Below are 21,878 nucleotides of genomic sequence, written 5' to 3'. Positions count from 1 at the left end.
CCCGTCGATTTGTGATCGAAGTCGACGGTGCGGATGGGGAAGTGGCAGAGATTCTGGACGTTCGAGGTTCGCTCGATCGCGATAGTAGCAGCCGTTGTGTCGGGAACGGTTGAATCAAGATTGGTACGAAATTGGTAGCGTTTCGAAACCGCTCGTAAGTTTTGACTGAACAACATTTGATACTACTCGTCAACTCTGGCTCACTCTCTCCACTCGTCCCGTCGATTTGTGATCGAAGTCGACGGTGCGGATGGGGAAGTGGCAGAGATTCTGGACGTTCGAGGTTCGCTCGATCGCGATAGTAGCAGCCGTTGTGTCGGGAACGGTTGAATCAAGATTGGTACGAAATTGGTAGCGTTTCGAAACCACTCGTAAGTTTTGACTGAACAACATTTGATACTACTCGTCAACTCTGGCTCACTCTCTCCACTCGTCCCGTCGATTTGTGATCGAAGTCGACGGTGCGGATGGGGAAGTGGCAGAGATTCCGGACGTTCGAGGTTCGCTCGATCGCGATAGTAGCAGCCGTTGTGTCGGGAACGGTTGAATCAAGATTGGTACGAAATTGGTAGCGTTTCGAAACCACTCGTAAGTTTTGACTGAACAACATTTGATACTACTCGTCAACTCTGGCTCACTCTCTCCACTCGTCCCGTCGATTTGTGATCGAAGTCGACGGTGCGGATGGGGAAGTGGCAGAGATTCCGGACGTTCGAGGTTCGCTCGATCGGGATAGTAGCAGCCGTTGTGTCGGGAACGGTTGAATCAAGATTGGTACGAAATTAGTAGCGTTTCGAAACCACTCGTAAGTTTTGACTGAACAACATTTGATACTACTCGTCAACTCTGGCTCACTCTCTCCACTCGTCCCGTCGATTTGTGATCGAAGTCGACGGTGCGGATGGGGAAGTGGCAGAGATTCTGGACGTTCGAGGTTCGCTCGATCGGGATAGTAGCAGCCGTTGTGTCGGGAATGGTTGAATCAAGATTGGTACGAAATTGGTAGCGTTTCGAAACCGCTCGTAAGTTTTGACTGAACAACATTTGATACTACTCGTCAACTCTGGCTCACTCTCTCCACTCGTCCCGTCGATTTGTGATCGAAGTCGACGGTGCGGATGGGGAAGTGGCAGAGATTCTGGACGTTCGAGGTTCGCTCGATCGCGATAGTAGCAGCCGTTGTGTCGGGAACGGTTGAATCAAGATTGGTACGAAATTAGTAGCGTTTCGAAACCACTCGTAAGTTTTGACTGAACAACATTTGATACTACTCGTCAACTCTGGCTCACTCTCTCCACTCGTCCCGTCGATTTGTGATCGAAGTCGACGGTGCGGATGGGGAAGTGGCAGAGATTCCGGACGTTCGAGGTTCGCTCGATCGGGATAGTAGCAGCCGTTGTGTCGGGAACGGTTGAATCAAGATTGGTACGAAATTGGTAGCGTTTCGAAACCACTCGTAAGTTTTGACTGAACAACATTTGATACTACTCGTCAACTCTGGCTCACTCTCTCCACTCGTCCCGTCGATTTGTGATCGAAGTCGACGGTGCGGATGGGGAAGTGGCAGAGATTCCGGACGTTCGAGGTTCGCTCGATCGGGATAGTAGCAGCCGTTGTGTCGGGAACGGTTGAATCAAGATTGGTACGAAATTAGTAGCGTTTCGAAACCACTCGTAAGTTTTGACTGAACAACATTTGATACTACTCGTCAACTCTGGCTCACTCTCTCCACTCGTCCCGTCGATTTGTGATCGAAGTCGACGGTGCGGATGGGGAAGTGGCAGAGATTCTGGACGTTCGAGGTTCGCTCGATCGCGATAGTAGCAGCCGTTGTGTCGGGAACGGTTGAATCAAGATTGGTACGAAATTGGTAGCGTTTCGAAACCACTCGTAAGTTTTGACTGAACAACATTTGATACTACTCGTCAACTCTGGCTCACTCTCTCCACTCGTCCCGTCGATTTGTGATCGAAGTCGACGGTGCGGATGGGGAAGTGGCAGAGATTCCGGACGTTCGAGGTTCACTCGATCGGGATAGTAGCAGCCGTTGTGTCGGGAACGGTTGAATCAAGATTGGTACGAAATTGGTAGCGTTTCGAAACCACTCGTAAGTTTTGACTGAACAACATTTGATACTACTCGTCAACTCTGGCTCACTCTCTCCACTCGTCCCGTCGATTTGTGATCGAAGTCGACGGTGCGGATGGAAAAAGATTTAATACTATAATAAATAAAGATATAAATATAGGTATTGTTAATTAAATTATTAGAAGAATTTACTTCTTTCTTATGAATTCAAGTCATAAACTTTGATAAGCTAAATAATTAATTATATAGTATTAAATCTATTTGTTTTGCAATTATTGGCCTTAAAAAAAAATATAAAAAATATATTATTGATAGTAATTGTCCAATTAAGATATAAGGATCTTCAACTGGTCGAGCTCCGATTCAAGTAAGTAAAATAAATAAACTAATGAATATTCAAAATATAATTTTATTAAAATAGTAAAATTTAAATCCCTTTATTTTATAAATTTTATTAAAAGGTAAAATCAATAAAATTAAAATTGATATTAATAGTGCTAATACTCCTCCTAATTTATTGGGGATAGATCGTAAGATTGCATAAGCAAATAAAAAATATCATTCAGGTTGAATATGAATGGGAGTAATTATAGAATTAGCCATATTAAAATTTTCTGGATCGGATAAAATATATGGATTTATTAAACAAATTATTAATAAAAAGGTTAATATAATAATAAATCCAATTAAATCTTTAATAATAAAATAAGGACTAAAAGAAATTTTATTTATATTTCTATTTAATCCTATAGGATTTCTTGAACCAGATTCATGTAAAAAAACTAAATGAATAATTACTAATATTATTACGATAAAAGGTAAAATAAAATGAAATGAATAAAATCGATTTAAAGTGGCATTATTAACAGAGAACCCTCCTCATAATCATATAACAATATATTCTCCAATATAAGGAATAGCAGAAACTAGATTAGTAATTACTGTGGCCCCCCAAAATGATATTTGTCCTCAAGGTAAAACATATCCTATAAATGCAGTAGCTATAGTAAGTAAAAAAATTAGTACTCCTATTATTCATGTTATTACTATAACAAAAGAGTTATAATATAAACCTCGACCAATATGGATAAATATACAAATAAAAAAAAAAGATGCTCCATTTATATGCACTAATCGAATTAATCACCCATAATTAACATCTTGAATAATATGAATAATACTATCAAATGCTATAATAATATTTGGGGAATAATGTATGGATAGAAAGAATCCTGAAATAATTTGAATTATTAAACATAAGCCTAGTAAAGATCCAAAATTCCATCAAATAGAAATATTAATTGGAGTAGGAAGGTTAATTAAAGAATTGTAAATAATATTTATTAAAATATATTTTTTAAAAATTGATTTTTTCATTTTAATTAATTTTTCGTAAAGTTAATTTATTATTAATAGTAATTTTAACAATTATAGTTAAACATATTAGTAAATACATTATTGTAATAATTATTCTAATATTTTTATTATATATAAATATGTAATTAATATTATTATAAATTCTATTTGTAAAAAAAAATTCTATAATTTTATTGTTTCAAGGTAAAAAGGTATTATTTATTAATAATATTATAGTGATAAATATTAGCAATATCATTAATTTAATTGGTAAGGAAAGAAATATTGTTCAATTAATTTTTATCTTTATATTATTAATAAATCTAGTAAAATATAAAAAAATAATTATTATCCCACCAATTATGATTAAAAATAAAATGTAAGAAAATCAATGAGTATAATTTAATAAACTAATATTTATAGAATTAAAAATAGTTAATAATAATAATAATAAACAAAAAATTAAAGGATGAATATTTTTATTATGAGATGGAAGAGAAATAATTAATAAACTAATAAAAATTATTATAATAATGTAATAAATTTGAATAGTAATCATTGTTTTTATCATAGATTATTCAAAAAATAGTTTATGAAAATATTAATTTTGGAGATTAAAGATATAATGTTTATTATTTTTTTGAATAACTATAAGAGTTTTTCTTATGTTTAATTTACAAAATTAATATTTTTATTAAATTAATAGTTATTTATTTAAATACTTATTTTTATATTATTATATTTATTATGTCAATATTAATATTTGTCTATTTATACAATCAAATTTTACTAAATTTAATTTGTTTAGAATTTTTAATATTAAGTTTATTAATATTATTAAGAAATTTAATAATATTAAATAATTCTATAATTATAGTATTATTTTATTTGGTATTTGTAGTATGTGAAAGAGTTTTAGGATTATCTATATTAATTATTTTAATTCGTTCTTATGGTAATGATAGATTTAAATTACTTAATTTAAGTAAATGATAAAAGTACTAATTTTTATTATTATATTAAATTTTAATATTATAATTAATAATAAACAAATTATAATAAAATTGTTAGTAATAATATTAATGGTTATTAGTTTAATATTTACTTATTCTATTAATTTTAATGAAAATTGAATAAATTTATATTCTTGAATAGGGATAGATTTATTAAGGTATATATTATCATTATTATCATTATGAATTATTATATTAATATTTATAGTGAGATTAAATTTTAAAAACATTAAAATATTTAGTTTTATTTTATTATTATTATTATTATCATTAATGCTAAGGTTTATATCAATTAATTACTTTATATTTTATTTATATTTTGAAATTAGATTATTCCCTACATTTTTATTAATTATAGGGTGGGGGTATCAACCTGAACGAATTAATGCATCAATATTTATATTATTATATACTATATTTGCTTCTTTACCTTTAATAATTATTTTATTTTATTTATTAAGTTATTTTAATAGGTTGAATTATTTAATTATCTTAAATAATATAATAAAATTTACTTACTTAAAATTACTAATATATTTATATATAATTTTTGCCTTTTTAATTAAACTACCTTTATTTATATTACACATATGACTACCAAAGGCTCATGTAGAGGCACCAATTTGTGGTTCTATAATTTTAGCAGGGGTAATATTAAAATTAGGAGGGTATGGAATTATTCGAAGAATAATAATAATATTAAATTATAGTAAATATTTTAATTATATTATTACTATTATTTCTTTATTAGGTATATTTATACTAAGAGTAATTTGTTTACGTCAATATGACTTAAAATTATTAGTGGCATATTCATCTGTAGTACATATAGGAATAATATTATTAGGGGCTATAAGTCTAACTAAGTGAGGAATAGTAGGAAGATATTTAATAATAATAGCTCATGGATTATGTTCTTCTGCTTTATTTATTTTAGTAAATCTATCTTATAAATGTTCAAAAAGACGAAATATACTTATTAATAAAGGTATAATAAATATATTTCCTACTTTGTCAATATGATGATTTTTATTTTGTATTTGTAATATATCTTCTCCAGTTTCTTTAAATTTAATGAGTGAGATTATAATTATTAATGTTATATTAAATTGATCTTTTAATTCTATTTATTTATTAATGGCTAGGATATATTTAAGTTCTATATATTCATTATATATATTTTCTTATTCTCAGCATGGTGCTTATAATTCTTTAATTAATAAAATAAATATTAATAATATAAATGAATATTTAGTATTATTACTACATTGAGTACCTTTAAATTTAATTATTATAAAAATTGAATTATTTATCTATTTAAATAATTTAATAAAAATATTGATTTGTGGGATCAAACTTGTAGTTAGATTACTTTAAATAATTATATTATATTATATTAGTAGGATATTATTTTTAATTATTAGTAGAATAATAATAATAATTGGAATATTTATATTATTAAATAAAATAACTTATTTTATAGAATGAAATGTAATAATTATAAATACGGTTAATATAAATTTTTTTATTTACATAGATTGAATTATATTAATATTTATATTTACAGTTTTATTAATTTCTTCTATAATTATATTATATTGTTGTGAATATATAGTACATGACTATAATAATATTCGATTTTTTTTCTTGGTTTTCTTTTTTATTCTATCAATATTATTAATAATTATTAGTCCTAATATAATTAGTATTTTAATTGGATGAGATGGCCTGGGATTAATCTCTTATTGTTTAGTAATTTTTTATCAGAATAATTATAGGTTTAATTCAGGGATACTCACTATTTTATTAAATCGAATTGGTGATGTAACAATTTTAATTAGAATTAGATTAATATTAACTATAGGAAATTGAAATTTTATTTTTATAGATAGAGTTAATTGAATAATTATTTTAATAATTATAATTTCTGCATTTACCAAAAGAGCTCAATTTCCTTTTTCCTCTTGATTACCCGCAGCAATGGCAGCTCCTACCCCTGTTTCTTCCCTGGTTCATTCTTCAACTTTGGTAACAGCAGGGGTATATTTATTAATTCGCTTTCATTATTTAATTTATAAAAATGAATATATTTTAAGTATTATTATAATAATTAGGTTGATAACAATAATAATAGCTGGATTTTCAGCTAATTTTGAATATGACATAAAAAAAATTATTGCTTTTTCTACTTTATCGCAATTAGGTTTAATAATATTAATTTTTGCTTTTAAAAATTGAGAATTATCATATTTTCATTTAATCATTCATGCAATATTTAAATCTATAATATTTATATGTTCCGGAATTTTAATCCATGGAATATTAAATTATCAAGATATTCGATTTTTAGGAAAATTAAAATATTTTATACCACTAACATTTAGAATATTAATAATTTCAAATTTATCTTTATGTGGGATACCTTTTATATCAGGATTTTATTCTAAAGATCAAATTTTAGAAAATTTATTTATAAATAATAATAATTTAATTATTTATTTATTTGTACTTATTAGCACTGGACTAACTGTATCTTATAGAATCCGGTTAATTTATTATTTATTATTTAAAACTTTAAACTTTAATAATTTTAATAATATTAAAGAATATAAATTAATAAATTATTCTATAATTATATTGATGACTATATCAATTTTTTATGGATACTTAATAAATTTATTTATATTTAGTAATATTGAAGTAGTATTTTTAAATAGTATAGAAAAATTATCTATTATTATAATCTGTATAATTTTTATTATTATTAATAAATTAATAAATAAAATTATAAATTTTAAAATTATATATTTTTTAAAATTTTTTTTTGGTAAAATATGATTTTTATATAATTTTATTCCTTTATTTATTATTATTCCGTTAAATTTTTCTAATAAATATTTAAATAATTATGATAAAGGTTGAAGAGAGATATTTTTTAAAAATTCTTTAATAATAAAAATAAATAAGTTAAATAATTTAGATATTTTTATTAATAATAATAATAATATAATGTTAATGATATTAAATATAGTATTTTTAATAATAATTATATTAATATTATTATAGTTTATATAGTTTATTTTAAAATTTAATATTGAAGATATTAAGATAATATTTATATTTATAAATATACAAATATATAATATTTATAAAATTTAATAATTTATTTATCTTTATAATGAAAATATAAGGTTTTATTTAAACTATATAAATATGAAAATATGATTTTTTTCTACTAATCATAAATTTATTGGAATTTTATACTTTATTTTTGGAATATGATCAGGAGTATTAGGGCTATCTATAAGAATAATTATTCGAATAGAGTTAGGTAATCCTGGGTCTTTAATTGGTAATGATCAAATTTATAATTCTATTGTTACTACTCATGCATTTACTATGATTTTCTTTTTTGTTATACCAGTAATAATAGGAGGATTTGGTAATTATTTAGTCCCAATAATTTTGGGGGCTCCTGATATAGCTTTTCCTCGAATAAATAATATGAGATTTTGACTATTACCTCCTAGATTAATTTTATTAATTTCAAGTATATTTGTTGGGTCTGGGACTGGTACGGGTTGGACTGTTTACCCGCCCTTATCATCTAATTTATCTCATAGAGGTCCATCTGTGGATTTATCTATTTTTTCTCTTCATATTGCTGGTATTTCTTCAATTATAGGAAGAATTAATTTTATTACTACAGTAATAAATATGAAAATTTATAAAATTGAAAATATTCCCTTACTTGCCTGATCTATGTTATTAACTGCAATTTTATTATTATTATCTTTACCAGTTTTAGCGGGAGCTATTACTATATTATTATTTGATCGTAATTTAAATACTTCATTTTTTGATCCTGCTGGAGGGGGGGATCCTATTCTTTATCAGCATTTATTTTGATTTTTTGGACATCCGGAAGTCTATATTTTAATTTTACCTGGATTTGGACTAATTTCTCATATAATTAGAAATGAAAGAATAAAAAAAGAAACTTTTGGTGCAATAGGAATAATTTATGCTATAATTTCTATTGGGCTATTAGGATTTATTGTTTGGGCTCATCATATATTTACTGTAGGAATAGATGTGGATACTCGTGCTTATTTTACTTCAGCAACAATAATTATTGCTGTTCCCACAGGAATTAAAATTTTTAGATGATTAGCATCTATAAATGGTATAAAAATTAAATTTAATGTTACTAATATATGGTTATTAGGATTTATTTTTTTATTTACTGTAGGTGGTTTAACAGGGATTATTTTATCAAATTCATCAATTGATATTATCCTACATGATACTTATTATGTAGTTGCTCATTTTCACTATGTTTTATCTATAGGTGCTGTATTTGCAATTTTTGGGAGATTTATTTATTGGTATCCTATAATATTTGGATTATCAATAAATCAAAAATGATTAAAAATTCAATTTATTATAATATTTTTAGGAGTTAATATAACATTTTTTCCACAACATTTTTTAGGAATAAGAGGAATACCTCGTCGATATTCTGATTATCCTGATTCATATATTTGTTGAAATATTATTTCTTCAATAGGAAGATTAATCTCTATATTTAGAACAATATATTTTTTTTTTATTTTATGAGAAAGAATTATTTCTCAACGGATTATTATTTTTATAAAAAATATAAATAATTCAATTGAGTGAGTTATATCATATCCTCCTAGATATCATTCTTTTAGTGAAATTCCTAAGATTTATTTAAATTTTTAAAATGGCAGAATAGTGCAATAGATTTAAATTCTATAAATATAATCTTATAGGTTATTTTTAAAAATTTCTTTATGAAGTCAAATTATATTTCAAGATGCTAATTCTCCAATTATAGAAAATATAATTATATTTCATGATCATGCCATATTAATTATTATAATAATTATTACTATAATCTTATATATTATTATTTTTATAATAAATAATAAATTTATTAATCGTAATTTATTAGAAGGACAAATAATTGAAATTATTTGAACTGTAATTCCTATTATTTTATTAATTTTTTTAGCAATTCCATCCTTAAAAATTTTATACTTAACGGATGAAACTAATTTTCCTAATATTACAATTAAAATTATTGGTCATCAATGATACTGAAGGTATGAATATAGGGATTTTAAAATAATTAATTTTGATTCTTTTATGATTAAAAATAACAATATATTTCGTTTGTTAGATGTAGATAATCGAATAGTATTACCATATAATACTCAAATTCGTATATTAATTAATTCTTTAGATGTAATTCATTCTTTTACTATTCCTTCCTTAGGAATTAAAGTAGATGCAGTACCAGGTCGTATTAATCAAATTAGATGTATAATAAAACGACCAGGTATTTTTTTTGGACAGTGTTCAGAAATTTGTGGGGTAAATCATAGTTTTATACCTATTGTATTAGAATCTACTAAGATAAATATATTTATTAATTGAATTAATAGTAAATAAAATTCAATTGAAGTAATTAGTTAATTATTACTATATTTTGATTTAAAAAATCAATTCTTACTTTAAGATACCAATTGAATAAAAGATTAGTTAAAATATAACCTTAATTTGTCAAATTAAAATTATTAATTTCTAATATCTTTTTCATACCACAAATAAGTCCAATATTGTGATCTATACTATTTATATACACTATTATACTATTATTTATTAGTATTCTAATAATATATTATTTAATTATTTACTATAAAATTAATTTTAATAAATTAAATAAAACTATATATTTATTTTTAAATAAATGATAATAAATTTATTTTCTATTTTTGACCCTTCTACTTCAATAAATTTTTCTATAAATTGAATTAGATCTATTTATATTATTATATTTTATCCAAACTTATTTTGATTAATCCCATCACGATGAAATTATATATATATAAATTTATTGAAATATTTAATTAATGAATTTTATATATTATTAAATAAAAAAATTAATGTAATTAATATAATTTTATTTATTGGACTATTCATAAGCATCATATTAAATAATTTTATAGGATTATTTCCTTATATTTATACTTCTACTAGACAAATAACTTTTAGAATAACATTATCTATAAGTTTATGAATTATAATAATATTATTTGGATGAATAATTAATACTAACTTTATATTTACTCATTTAGTACCTCAGGGTACACCAAATTTATTAATACCTTTTATAGTTTTAATTGAATCTATTAGGAATGTAATTCGTCCTATTACTTTAGCAGTTCGGTTATCTGCTAATATAATTGCAGGTCATTTATTAATAACATTGATTTCTTCTACTGGAAGTAAGCTAAATATATTAATATTATTTATTATATTAATAACACAAAGAATACTAATTATTTTAGAATTAAGAGTGTCAGTAATTCAAGCCTATGTATTTAGTGTATTAAGATTATTATATAGAACTGAAACAAATTAAATATGAAAAAATTATACCAACCTTTTCATTTAGTAACATTAAGTCCTTGACCTTTACTTTTATCTTTTAATTTATTAATTTTAATAATTAGATTAATAAATTTATTTAATAATTTTAATTATTATATATTATTATTTAGTATATTGTTAATAATATTATCATTATATCAATGATGACGGGATGTAATTCGAGAAAGAACATTTCAAGGATTTCACACTAAAAAAGTTGTATTAGGATTAAAATTAGGAATATTATTATTTATTACTTCAGAGGTATTATTTTTCTTTAGAATTTTTTGATGTTATTTTCACATATTTCTATCCCCTAGAATTGAAATTGGTAGAATTTGACCTCCAAAAAATATTATTACTTTTAATCCTTATCATATTCCTTTATTAAATACTATTATTTTACTATCCTCTGGAGTAACCATTACTTGATGTCATTATTCAATTCTAATAAAAATAAAAATAAATAGTTTTATTAGATTAGCTTTAACTATTACATTAGGAATAATTTTTACATTTTATCAGTATAAAGAATATAGAGACTCTAGGTTTACAATTACTGATTCTATTTATGGATCAATTTTTTTTATATCTACCGGATTTCACGGAATTCATGTAATTATTGGAACAATATTTTTACTAATTAATTTAATTCGAATTTATATAGATAATTATTCTAATGTTCATCATTTTGGATTTGAAGCTGCTGCTTGATATTGACATTTTGTAGATGTAGTATGATTATTTTTATATTTATTAATTTATTTTTGATCTAGTTAATAATTTATATATTATATTAAGTAAAATTAATTTCCAATTAATAAGTCTATAAAATATTATAGTATAAATAATATTAAATTTATTGGTCATTACTCTAATTATTTCAATTATTTTAATTTTAATATTATTAACTAATTTTATTATTTCAAAAAAAATAAATAAAAGACGTGAAAAAATATCTCCCTTCGAATGCGGATATGATCCAATATCTAAAAATCGCTTACCTTTTTCTTTATCTTTTTATTTAATTTCAATTATTTTTTTAATCTTTGATGTAGAAATTTCTTTAATTTTACCAATAATTTTTTTATCTAAATATTATTATTATTTAAATTATTTAAATATATTAATTATTATAATTATTTTATTAATAGGTTTATATATAGAATGAAAAGAAGGAGCTTTAAAGTGATTTAAATAAGTTTAATAATTTATTTAAAATATTAAATTGCAAATTTAAAAATATTAATATTATTAATTTAAACTTTTAAAAATGAAGCTAAAACTTTAGCTATTAATTTCGACTTAATAATATAATAATATAAATTTATTCATTTTTATATATATATATATATATATATATATATATATATATATATATATAATAAAGATAATAATAATATTATATAATTTATTCTATCAAAATAACCCTTTTAAATCAGGCACTTTATTAATATAATTTAAAAATTATATATATTAATGAATTATTATTGTTATATTTTTTTTATTCCTATAGTTGTATTAACTAATATATTAATATTTATTTTACCTTCTTGATTTTCAATATGAATAGTTATGGAAATTAATATAATTAGATTTATTAGTTTAATTATTTTTGATAAAAATATTAAAAAAGAATCTTTTATAAATTATTTCTTAATTCAAACAATTAATTCATATATTTTTTTAATAATAAGATTAATATTAGAATATAATATTTCTAACGATATTATATTTATATTAATAAATTTTAGAATAATTAATAAATTAGGACTTCCTCCTTTTTATTTTTGGTATCTAAAAATTATAGGTAATATAAATTGAATTAATATTTTTTTAATATCTACTATACAAAAAATTATCCCAATAATTATTATTAGTAATTTATTAAATTATAAATTTTCTGTACCATTTAATTTAATTATTATATTAATTTCTAGTATATATAGCTCTATTAAAGGATTAAGACAAAGAAACTTAAAATTAATTTTTTGTTATTCATCTATTATTCAAATTTCATGAATAATTATTATATTAATTTTTAGAGAAATAATAAGAATTAGTTATTTTATTATTTATTTTATTATTTCATTATCATTATGTTTAATTTTTAATAATTATAATATAAATAATATAATTGATATACAAATAATAAAATTTAATAATATTATTACTTACTATATAATAAATTTTAGTATTTTTTCATTAGCATCAATCCCTCCTTTTTTAGGATTTATAATAAAATTAATTGCCATTAAAGAATTATCAAATTTATTATCTATAACTACTTTAATTATTATAATTATTAGATCATTAATTAGAATATTTTTTTATTTACGAATATTATTTTTAAATATTATAATTAATGCATTTTCAAAAAAAATTAATTATAAATTTATTAATTATAATAATTTTTATAATTATAAGATTATGACTATATTATGAATAATAATAGTAATATTAATATTAATAGAGTTGATTTAAAAAAAAATTTTAAGTTAAATTAAACTATAAACCTTCAAAGTTTAAAATATAAATTAATTTATAAATTTTAGTAACAAGAATATTAACATTCTATAAATAAATTTACAATTTATTACTTTAATTCAGACATATTACTAAAGAAATATAAATAAAATTAATTATTTATTTTTGAATTAGAAGTTCAAATTAGTATATTTCACTTAATTGAATCCAAAATAGCGGAAAATTATTGTTAATAATTTAATTGAATAAATCTTTCCAATTAATATATATATATATATATATATATATATATATAATAAAATAAATTATTACTAAAATTTTCAAAAAATTTTGTGCTTATTAATTACACTTATATATATATATATATATATATATATATATATATATATATATATATATATATATATATATATATATATATATATATATATATATATATATATTAAATAAATAAAATTCATTTAATTCTAATAATATAAATAATGTAATTTAACCTAATTGGTAAGTATCTCATTCACGTTAAATATATTAAAAAATCATATCGTATTCGAGGAAATGTACCTCGAATTAAAATAATAAAAAATAAAAAAAATATATAAATAATATAAAATCTAATTTTATTAATATTGTTACCTAAAAATATTAAAATAAACAAAAACATTATAAATATGATTATTCCATATTCAGCAATAAAAATTAAAGCAAATCTACCTCTTATATATTCAGTATTAAACCCAGACACTAATTCAGACTCTCCTTCAGCAAAATCAAAGGGAGTTCGATTTAATTCAGCTAACAATCTTACAAAAAAAATAATTCTTAAAGGAAAAAAAAAAAAAATAAAAAAAATATTAGTTTGAAATTTAATTATATATATAAGATTAAATCTTTCTACTATTAATAAAACTCTTAATATTAATAAAATTATCCTTACTTCATAAGAAATAGTTTGAGCAATTCTACGAAGACTCCCAATAATAGAATAAATAGAGTTAGACGATCACCCAGCAATTATTATAGGATACACTCCTATACTTATTAAACATAAAATTATTATTATATTAAAATAATTATTAATTATTTCCCTAACAATAGGTATATTATTCCATAAAAGTAATATTAATAATATACTAAATATAGGACTAAATAAATAAAAATAATAATTAGATTTCAGTAGTATAAAATTTTCTTTTGAAAATAATTTAATTGCATCACTAAAGGGTTGAAGTAAACCTCTTAGTCCAACTTTATTAGGTCCTTTTCGAAGTTGAATATAACCTAATACTTTTCGTTCTAAAAGAGTTAAAAATGCCACTGAAATTAATACTATTACTATTATATTTAAAGAAATAATTATTCTATTAATTATTAACAATATTACTTAAATATAATAATATTTATTTTTAAATTCTAAATTTAATACACTAATCTGTCAAAGTAATATAAAATAATTTTATTCAATAATAAATAATTATTATTTATATTAAGTCCTTTCGTACAAAAATATAATTATTATATAAAGATAGAAACCGATCTGGCTCACACCGATCTAAACTCAAATCATGTAAAATTTTAATAGTCGAACAGACTAAATTTTGTTATTATCTACAATAACAATTAAATTTAATTCAACATCGAGGTCGCAAAAATTTTTATCAATATGAACTCTTTAAAAATTTAACGCTGTTATCCCTAAGGTAATTTATTTAAATTCAATATTATTGGTTATAAAATTCTAATATTTTAGTGATAAAAATATAAAAATTATTTAAATTTTATTATCCCCCCAATATAATTATTAAAATAAATTAATTTATTAATAATAAATAAAAATAATAATTTAATAATAAAATTCTATAGGGTCTTCTCGTCTATTATAAATATATAAGAATTTTTACTTACAATAAAATTTAAAATTTATTTATTCTGAGACAGTTTTTATTTCATTATTTCTTTCATTCTAGACTTTAATAAAAAGACAATTGATTATGCTACCTTTGTACAGTCAAAATACTGCAGCTATTTAAATAAATTCATTGAGCAGAATTGATTTATTATTATATAATTAAATTCAATAAACCATGTTTTTAATAAACAGGTGAATAAAAATTTTTTGCCTAATTCCTTAAAATAATCTTTAATTTAATATAATAATATTAAATTTATTTTTACTAATTTTATCATTATTAATTAACTTAATTAATTAAAGTTAATAATTTTATATTTAATTAAATTAAATTATTAAAATCATATGTTTAATATTATTAATTATTATAAATTATTTATAAATAAAAATTATTATTTTTATTATAATTTTTTACTAATAATATTAAAAAATATTAAAATAATTATTAAGTTTATCCCTAATAATTTTAATAATATTAATTTATATATTAAAAATTAAATATATAAATTTATTAACATTAATTAAATTAAATTTATTTATAAAATAACTAGATATATAAATTATGAATGACTTATCACTACTATTTATTTATTAATAATAATAATTTTACATTAAATATAATAAATAAATAGATCAATTTATTTCGAGAAATTAAAAATATATTAATTAAATTTAATAAACCCTGATACAAAAGGTAAATAACTTTAATAATTATTTTATTATAATAATATTATTCTTTTACAATACTATAAATATAAAATTATTATATTTTTTTTAATAATACTAAATAATTTAATTAATTTTAAATATTATTTTATTTAATTCATTTAAATAACATAAATAAAAATATATAAATTAATTTATTATTAAGAATAATTTACAAAAATAACTTTTATTAGCAAAATAAATATTATAAATTAACTATATTCCTATTTATTTACTAAGTACACTTTCCAGTATACTTACTTTGTTACGACTTATCCTATTTCTAGAAGTGACGGGCAATATGTACATATTATAAAACTAAATTCATAAATAATTATTTTTATTTATTACTATTAAATCCATTTTAATTAAATTATTTAAAAATTAATCATATCTATTAGTTATTAAATTGTAACTCATAAAACTTATAATATATAATTTCATATTGATCTGAAATAATTTATTTTAATAAAATTTAAAAATTTAAATTATTAATAAATTTTTTTATAACGAACATACAAAAATATTAAATACATTAAATTTATCCTATCGTGGAATATCAATTATGATACAAGTTCCTCTAATTAGGTTATAATACCGTCAAAATTTTTAAATTTTAATTTATTAAATTTAATAATTAATTACTATAAAATTGAATATTAATAATAGGGTATCTAATCCTAGTTTATTATAATATTTAATTAACTTAAATTAATTTAATTTAATAATAATATAAATAGTTTTTATTTAATCTAAAAACTATAACTATTAATATTAATAAATTATTATTATAATAATAAATTAATATAATTAATTTATATATCATTGTATAACCGCTGATGCTGGCACAAGATTAACCTATATTTAATAAAATTTCTAAATAATAATTTCTTAAATTTTTAATTTTTTTTATTAAAAATGATAGTATATATTTATTTAAAATATAGTTTTATCTTTAAAAATTATATATAAATAAAATTAATAATTAATTATTAAACTAAATTTAAATTTATTAAAATTTAATTAAATATAAATTATTTCTTTTTTGTAAAAAAAAAGTTTTAAATTAAACTAAAATTTTTAATAAAAAGAATAATTAAAGAATTTATATTTTAAGATTATGAATCTAATGACTTAAAATTTAGTCTATCTTTTTATATATATATATATATATATATATATATATATATATATATATATATATATATATATATATATATATATATATATATATATATATATATATATATATAATCATTATTAAGAGCCCCCCCCCAAGCAACGATTTTATATATATATATATATATATATATATATATATATATATATATATATATATATATATATATATATATATATATATATATATTATAAATTAAATATTTTAAAAAATTTTTTAATAATTTTAAAAATTATCAATTAATTAATCATAATCATAATAATATTCATTAATTCAATATATTTAATATAATTAAATATCGAAAATAATTTATAAACCATTAAAATAGGAAAATTAATAAATAGTATCAAATGTTGTTCAGTCAAAACTTACGAGTGGTTTCGAAACACTACCAATTTCGTACCAATCTTGATTCAACCGTTCCCGACACAACGGCTGCTACTATCCCGATCGAGTGAACCTCGAACGTCCGGAATCTCTGCCACTTCCCCATCCGCACCGTCGACTTCGATCACAAATCGACGGGACGAGTGGAGAGAGTGAGCCAGAGTTGACGAGTAGTATCAAATGTTGTTCAGTCAAAACTTACGAGTGGTTTCGAAACACTACCAATTTCGTACCAATCTTGATTCAACCGTTCCCGACACAACGGCTGCTACTATCCCGATCGAGTGAACCTCGAACGTCCGGAATCTCTGCCACTTCCCCATCCGCACCGTCGACTTCGATCACAAATCGACGGGACGAGTGGAGAGAGTGAGCCAGAGTTGACGAGTAGTATCAAATGTTGTTCAGTCAAAACTTACGAGTGGTTTCGAAACACTACCAATTTCGTACCAATCTTGATTCAACCGTTCCCGACACAACGGCTGCTACTATCCCGATCGAGCGAACCTCGAACGTCCGGAATCTCTGCCACTTCCCCATCCGCACCGTCGACTTCGATCATAAATCGACGGGACGAGTGGAGAGAGTGAGCCAGAGTTGACGAGTAGTATCAAATGTTGTTCAGTCAAAACTTACGAGTGGTTTCGAAACGCTACTAATTTCGTACCAATCTTGATTCAACCGTTCCCGACACAACGGCTGCTACTATCCCGATCGAGCGAACCTCGAACGTCCGGAATCTCTGCCACTTCCCCATCCGCACCGTCGACTTCGATCACAAATCGACGGGACGAGTGGAGAGAGTGAGCCAGAGTTGACGAGTAGTATCAAATGTTGTTCAGTCAAAACTTACGAGTGGTTTCGAAACGCTACCAATTTCGTACCAATCTTGATTCAACCGTTCCCGACACAACGGCTGCTACTATCGCGATCGAGCGAACCTCGAACGTCCGGAATCTCTGCCACTTCCCCATCCGCACCGTCGACTTCGATCACAAATCGACGGGACGAGTGGAGAGAGTGAGCCAGAGTTGACGAGTAGTATCAAATGTTGTTCAGTCAAAACTTACGAGTGGTTTCGAAACGCTACCAATTTCGTACCAATCTTGATTCAACCGTTCCCGACACAACGGCTGCTACTATCGCGATCGAGCGAACCTCGAACGTCCAGAATCTCTGCCACTTCCCCATCCGCACCGTCGACTTCGATCACAAATCGACGGGACGAGTGGAGAGAGTGAGCCAGAGTTGACGAGTAGTATCAAATGTTGTTCAGTCAAAACTTACGAGCGGTTTCGAAACGCTACCAATTTCGTACCAATCTTGATTCAACCGTTCCCGACACAACGGCTGCTACTATCGCGATCGAGCGAACCTCGAACGTCCAGAATCTCTGCCACTTCCCCATCCGCACCGTCGACTTCGATCACAAATCGACGGGACGAGTGGAGAGAGTGAGCCAGAGTTGACGAGTAGTATCAAATGTTGTTCAGTCAAAACTTACGAGTGGTTTCGAAACGCTACCAATTTCGTACCAATCTTGATTCAACCGTTCCCGACACAACGGCTGCTACTATCCCGATCGAGCGAACCTCGAACGTCCGGAATCTCTGCCACTTCCCCATCCGCACCGTCGACTTCGATCACAAATCGACGGGACGAGTGGAGAGAGTGAGCCAGAGTTGACGAGTAGTATCAAATGTTGTTCAGTCAAAACTTACGAGTGGTTTCGAAACGCTACTAATTTCGTACCAATCTTGATTCAACCGTTCCCGACACAACGGCTGCTACTATCCCGATCGAGCGAACCTCGAACGTCCGGAATCTCTGCCACTTCCCCATCCGCACCGTCGACTTCGATCACAAATCGACGGGACGAGTGGAGAGAGTGAGCCAGAGTTGACGAGTAGTATCAAATGTTGTTCAGTCAAAACTTACGAGTGGTTTCGAAACGCTACTAATTTCGTACCAATCTTGATTCAACCGTTCCCGACACAACGGCTGCTACTATCCCGATCGAGCGAACCTCGAACGTCCGGAATCTCTGCCACTTCCCCATCCGCACCGTCGACTTCGATCACAAATCGACGGGACGAGTGGAGAGAGTGAGCCAGAGTTGACGAGTAGTATCAAATGTTGTTCAGTCAAAACTTACGAGTGGTTTCGAAACGCTACCAATTTCGTACCAATCTTGATTCAACCGTTCCCGACACAACGGCTGCTACTATCGCGATCGAGCGAACCTCGAACGTCCAGAATCTCTGCCACTTCCCCATCCGCACCGTCGACTTCGATCACAAATCGACGGGACGAGTGGAGAGAGTGAGCCAGAGTTGACGAGTAGTATCAAATGTTGTTCAGTCAAAACTTACGAGTGGTTTCGAAACGCTACTAATTTCGTACCAATCTTGATTCAACCGTTCCCGACACAACGGCTGCTACTATCCCGATCGAGCGAACCTCGAACGTCCGGAATCTCTGCCACTTCCCCATCCGCACTGTCGACTTCGATCACAAATCGACGGGACGAGTGGAGAGAGTGAGCCAGAGTTGACGAGTAGTATCAAATGTTGTTCAGTCAAAACTTACGAGTGGTTTCGAAACGCTACCAATTTCGTACCAATCTTGATTCAACCGTTCCCGACACAACGGCTGCTACTATCCCGATCGAGCGAACCTCGAACGTCCGGAATCTCTGCCACTTCCCCATCCGCACCGTCGACTTCGATCACAAATCGACGGGACGAGTGGAGAGAGTGAGCCAGAGTTGACGAGTAGTATCAAATGTTGTTCAGTCAAAACTTACGAGTGGTTTCGAAACGCTACTAATTTCGTACCAATCTTGATTCAACCGTTCCCGACACAACGGCTGCTACTATCCCGATCGAGCGAACCTCGAACGTCCGGAATCTCTGCCACTTCCCCATCCGCACCGTCGACTTCGATCACAAATCGACGGGACGAGTGGAGAGAGTGAGCCAGAGTTGACGAGTAGTATCAAATGTTGTTCAGTCAAAACTTACGAGTGGTTTCGAAACGCTACCAATTTCGTACCAATCTTGATTCAACCGTTCCCGACACAACGGCTGCTACTATCGCGATCGAGCGAACCTCGAACGTCCGGAATCTCTGCCACTTCCCCATCCGCACCGTCGACTTCGATCACAAATCGACGGGACGAGTGGAGAGAGTGAGCCAGAGTTGACGAGTAGTATCAAATGTTGTTCAGTCAAAACTTACGAGTGGTTTCGAAACGCTACCAATTTCGTACCAATCTTGATTCAACCGTTCCCGACACAACGGCTGCTACTATCGCGATCGAGCGAACCTCGAACGTCCAGAATCTCTGCCACTTCCCCATCCGCACCGTCGACTTCGATCACAAATCGACGGGACGAGTGGAGAGAGTGAGCCAGAGTTGACGAGTAGTATCAAATGTTGTTCAGTCAAAACTTACGAGCGGTTTCGAAACGCTACCAATTTCGTACCAATCTTGATTCAACCGTTCCCGACACAACGGCTGCTACTATCGCGATCGAGCGAACCTCGAACGTCCAGAATCTCTGCCACTTCCCCATCCGCACCGTCGACTTCGATCACAAATCGACGGGACGAGTGGAGAGAGTGAGCCAGAGTTGACGAGTAGTATCAAATGTTGTTCAGTCAAAACTTACGAGTGGTTTCGAAACGCTACCAATTTCGTACCAATCTTGATTCAACCATTCCTAAATTCAAATTATATTTAATTTTTTAAAGGGAAGGAAAAAAAGGAAGGAAAGAGAACTCTAGTGTTAATGATCGAAAAAAACCCTCTCTGATGTAAATTTTTAAAGAACAAATAGAGATTCGATTTTTTTTAAAATTTGGTAGGCAAAAAAAAGTTCCTTTTTTTTTTTTTTTTTTTTTTTTTTTTTTTTTTTTTTGGGGGGTTGAGGGTTTTAAAATATATATATACATATATATAAATAAAAGACTGGTATAATTTAAGCCCCCCTTCAACAATGAGAGTAATAAATTAAATAGATAAAATTATAAAATTAAGAATTTTAATGAATTTGACATTATTTATTCAAATTATGCTAAATTGATAAATTAATGAATCTGGTTTTATAATTTGTCGTTACTAGTATATATATATATATAAATATTATAATATAAAATATTTAAATAATTAAGTGTAATTATATAAATACATATATATATATTAAATTTTAATTAAATATTAATTAAATAGATAATTAATTAAAAAAAAATAAATATTTAATATTAATATATTTATATACATATAATTATT

General features: G+C 25.7%; 2 protein-coding genes and 1 pseudogene across 3 annotated transcripts; 2 read left to right on the top strand and 1 right to left on the bottom strand.

The window, feature by feature from the left end:
- Positions 1–208: 208 nt before the first annotated feature.
- LOC107981453 (cytochrome b-like) lies at positions 209–3,480 on the bottom strand. The gene is given in 1 exon segment (XM_032602215.1): positions 209–3,480. A coding segment is annotated over 1 exon segment (819 nt). The 5' UTR covers positions 3,466–3,480; the 3' UTR covers positions 209–2,646.
- A 4,886-nt stretch (positions 3,481–8,366) lies between these two features.
- On the top strand, positions 8,367–9,176 carry LOC116418257 (cytochrome c oxidase subunit 1-like; the record flags this gene model as incomplete). The annotated part of the gene is given in 1 exon segment (XM_031933296.1): positions 8,367–9,176. A coding segment is annotated over 1 exon segment (774 nt), but the record flags the coding sequence as incomplete, so codon positions are not given.
- Positions 9,177–9,275: 99 nt separating this feature from the next.
- Positions 9,276–11,702, top strand: LOC107981454 (annotated as a pseudogene). Its single transcript, XR_004228322.2, has one exon. The product of XR_004228322.2 is annotated as a cytochrome c oxidase subunit 2-like (transcript).
- The last annotated feature ends 10,176 nt before the right edge of the window (positions 11,703–21,878 follow it).

Source organism: Nasonia vitripennis, unplaced genomic scaffold (assembly GCF_009193385.2).
Source record: "Nasonia vitripennis strain AsymCx unplaced genomic scaffold, Nvit_psr_1.1 unplaced0117, whole genome shotgun sequence".
NCBI lineage: Eukaryota > Metazoa > Arthropoda > Insecta > Hymenoptera > Pteromalidae > Nasonia > Nasonia vitripennis.
This window is presented reverse-complemented; position numbering and strand designations above follow the sequence as displayed.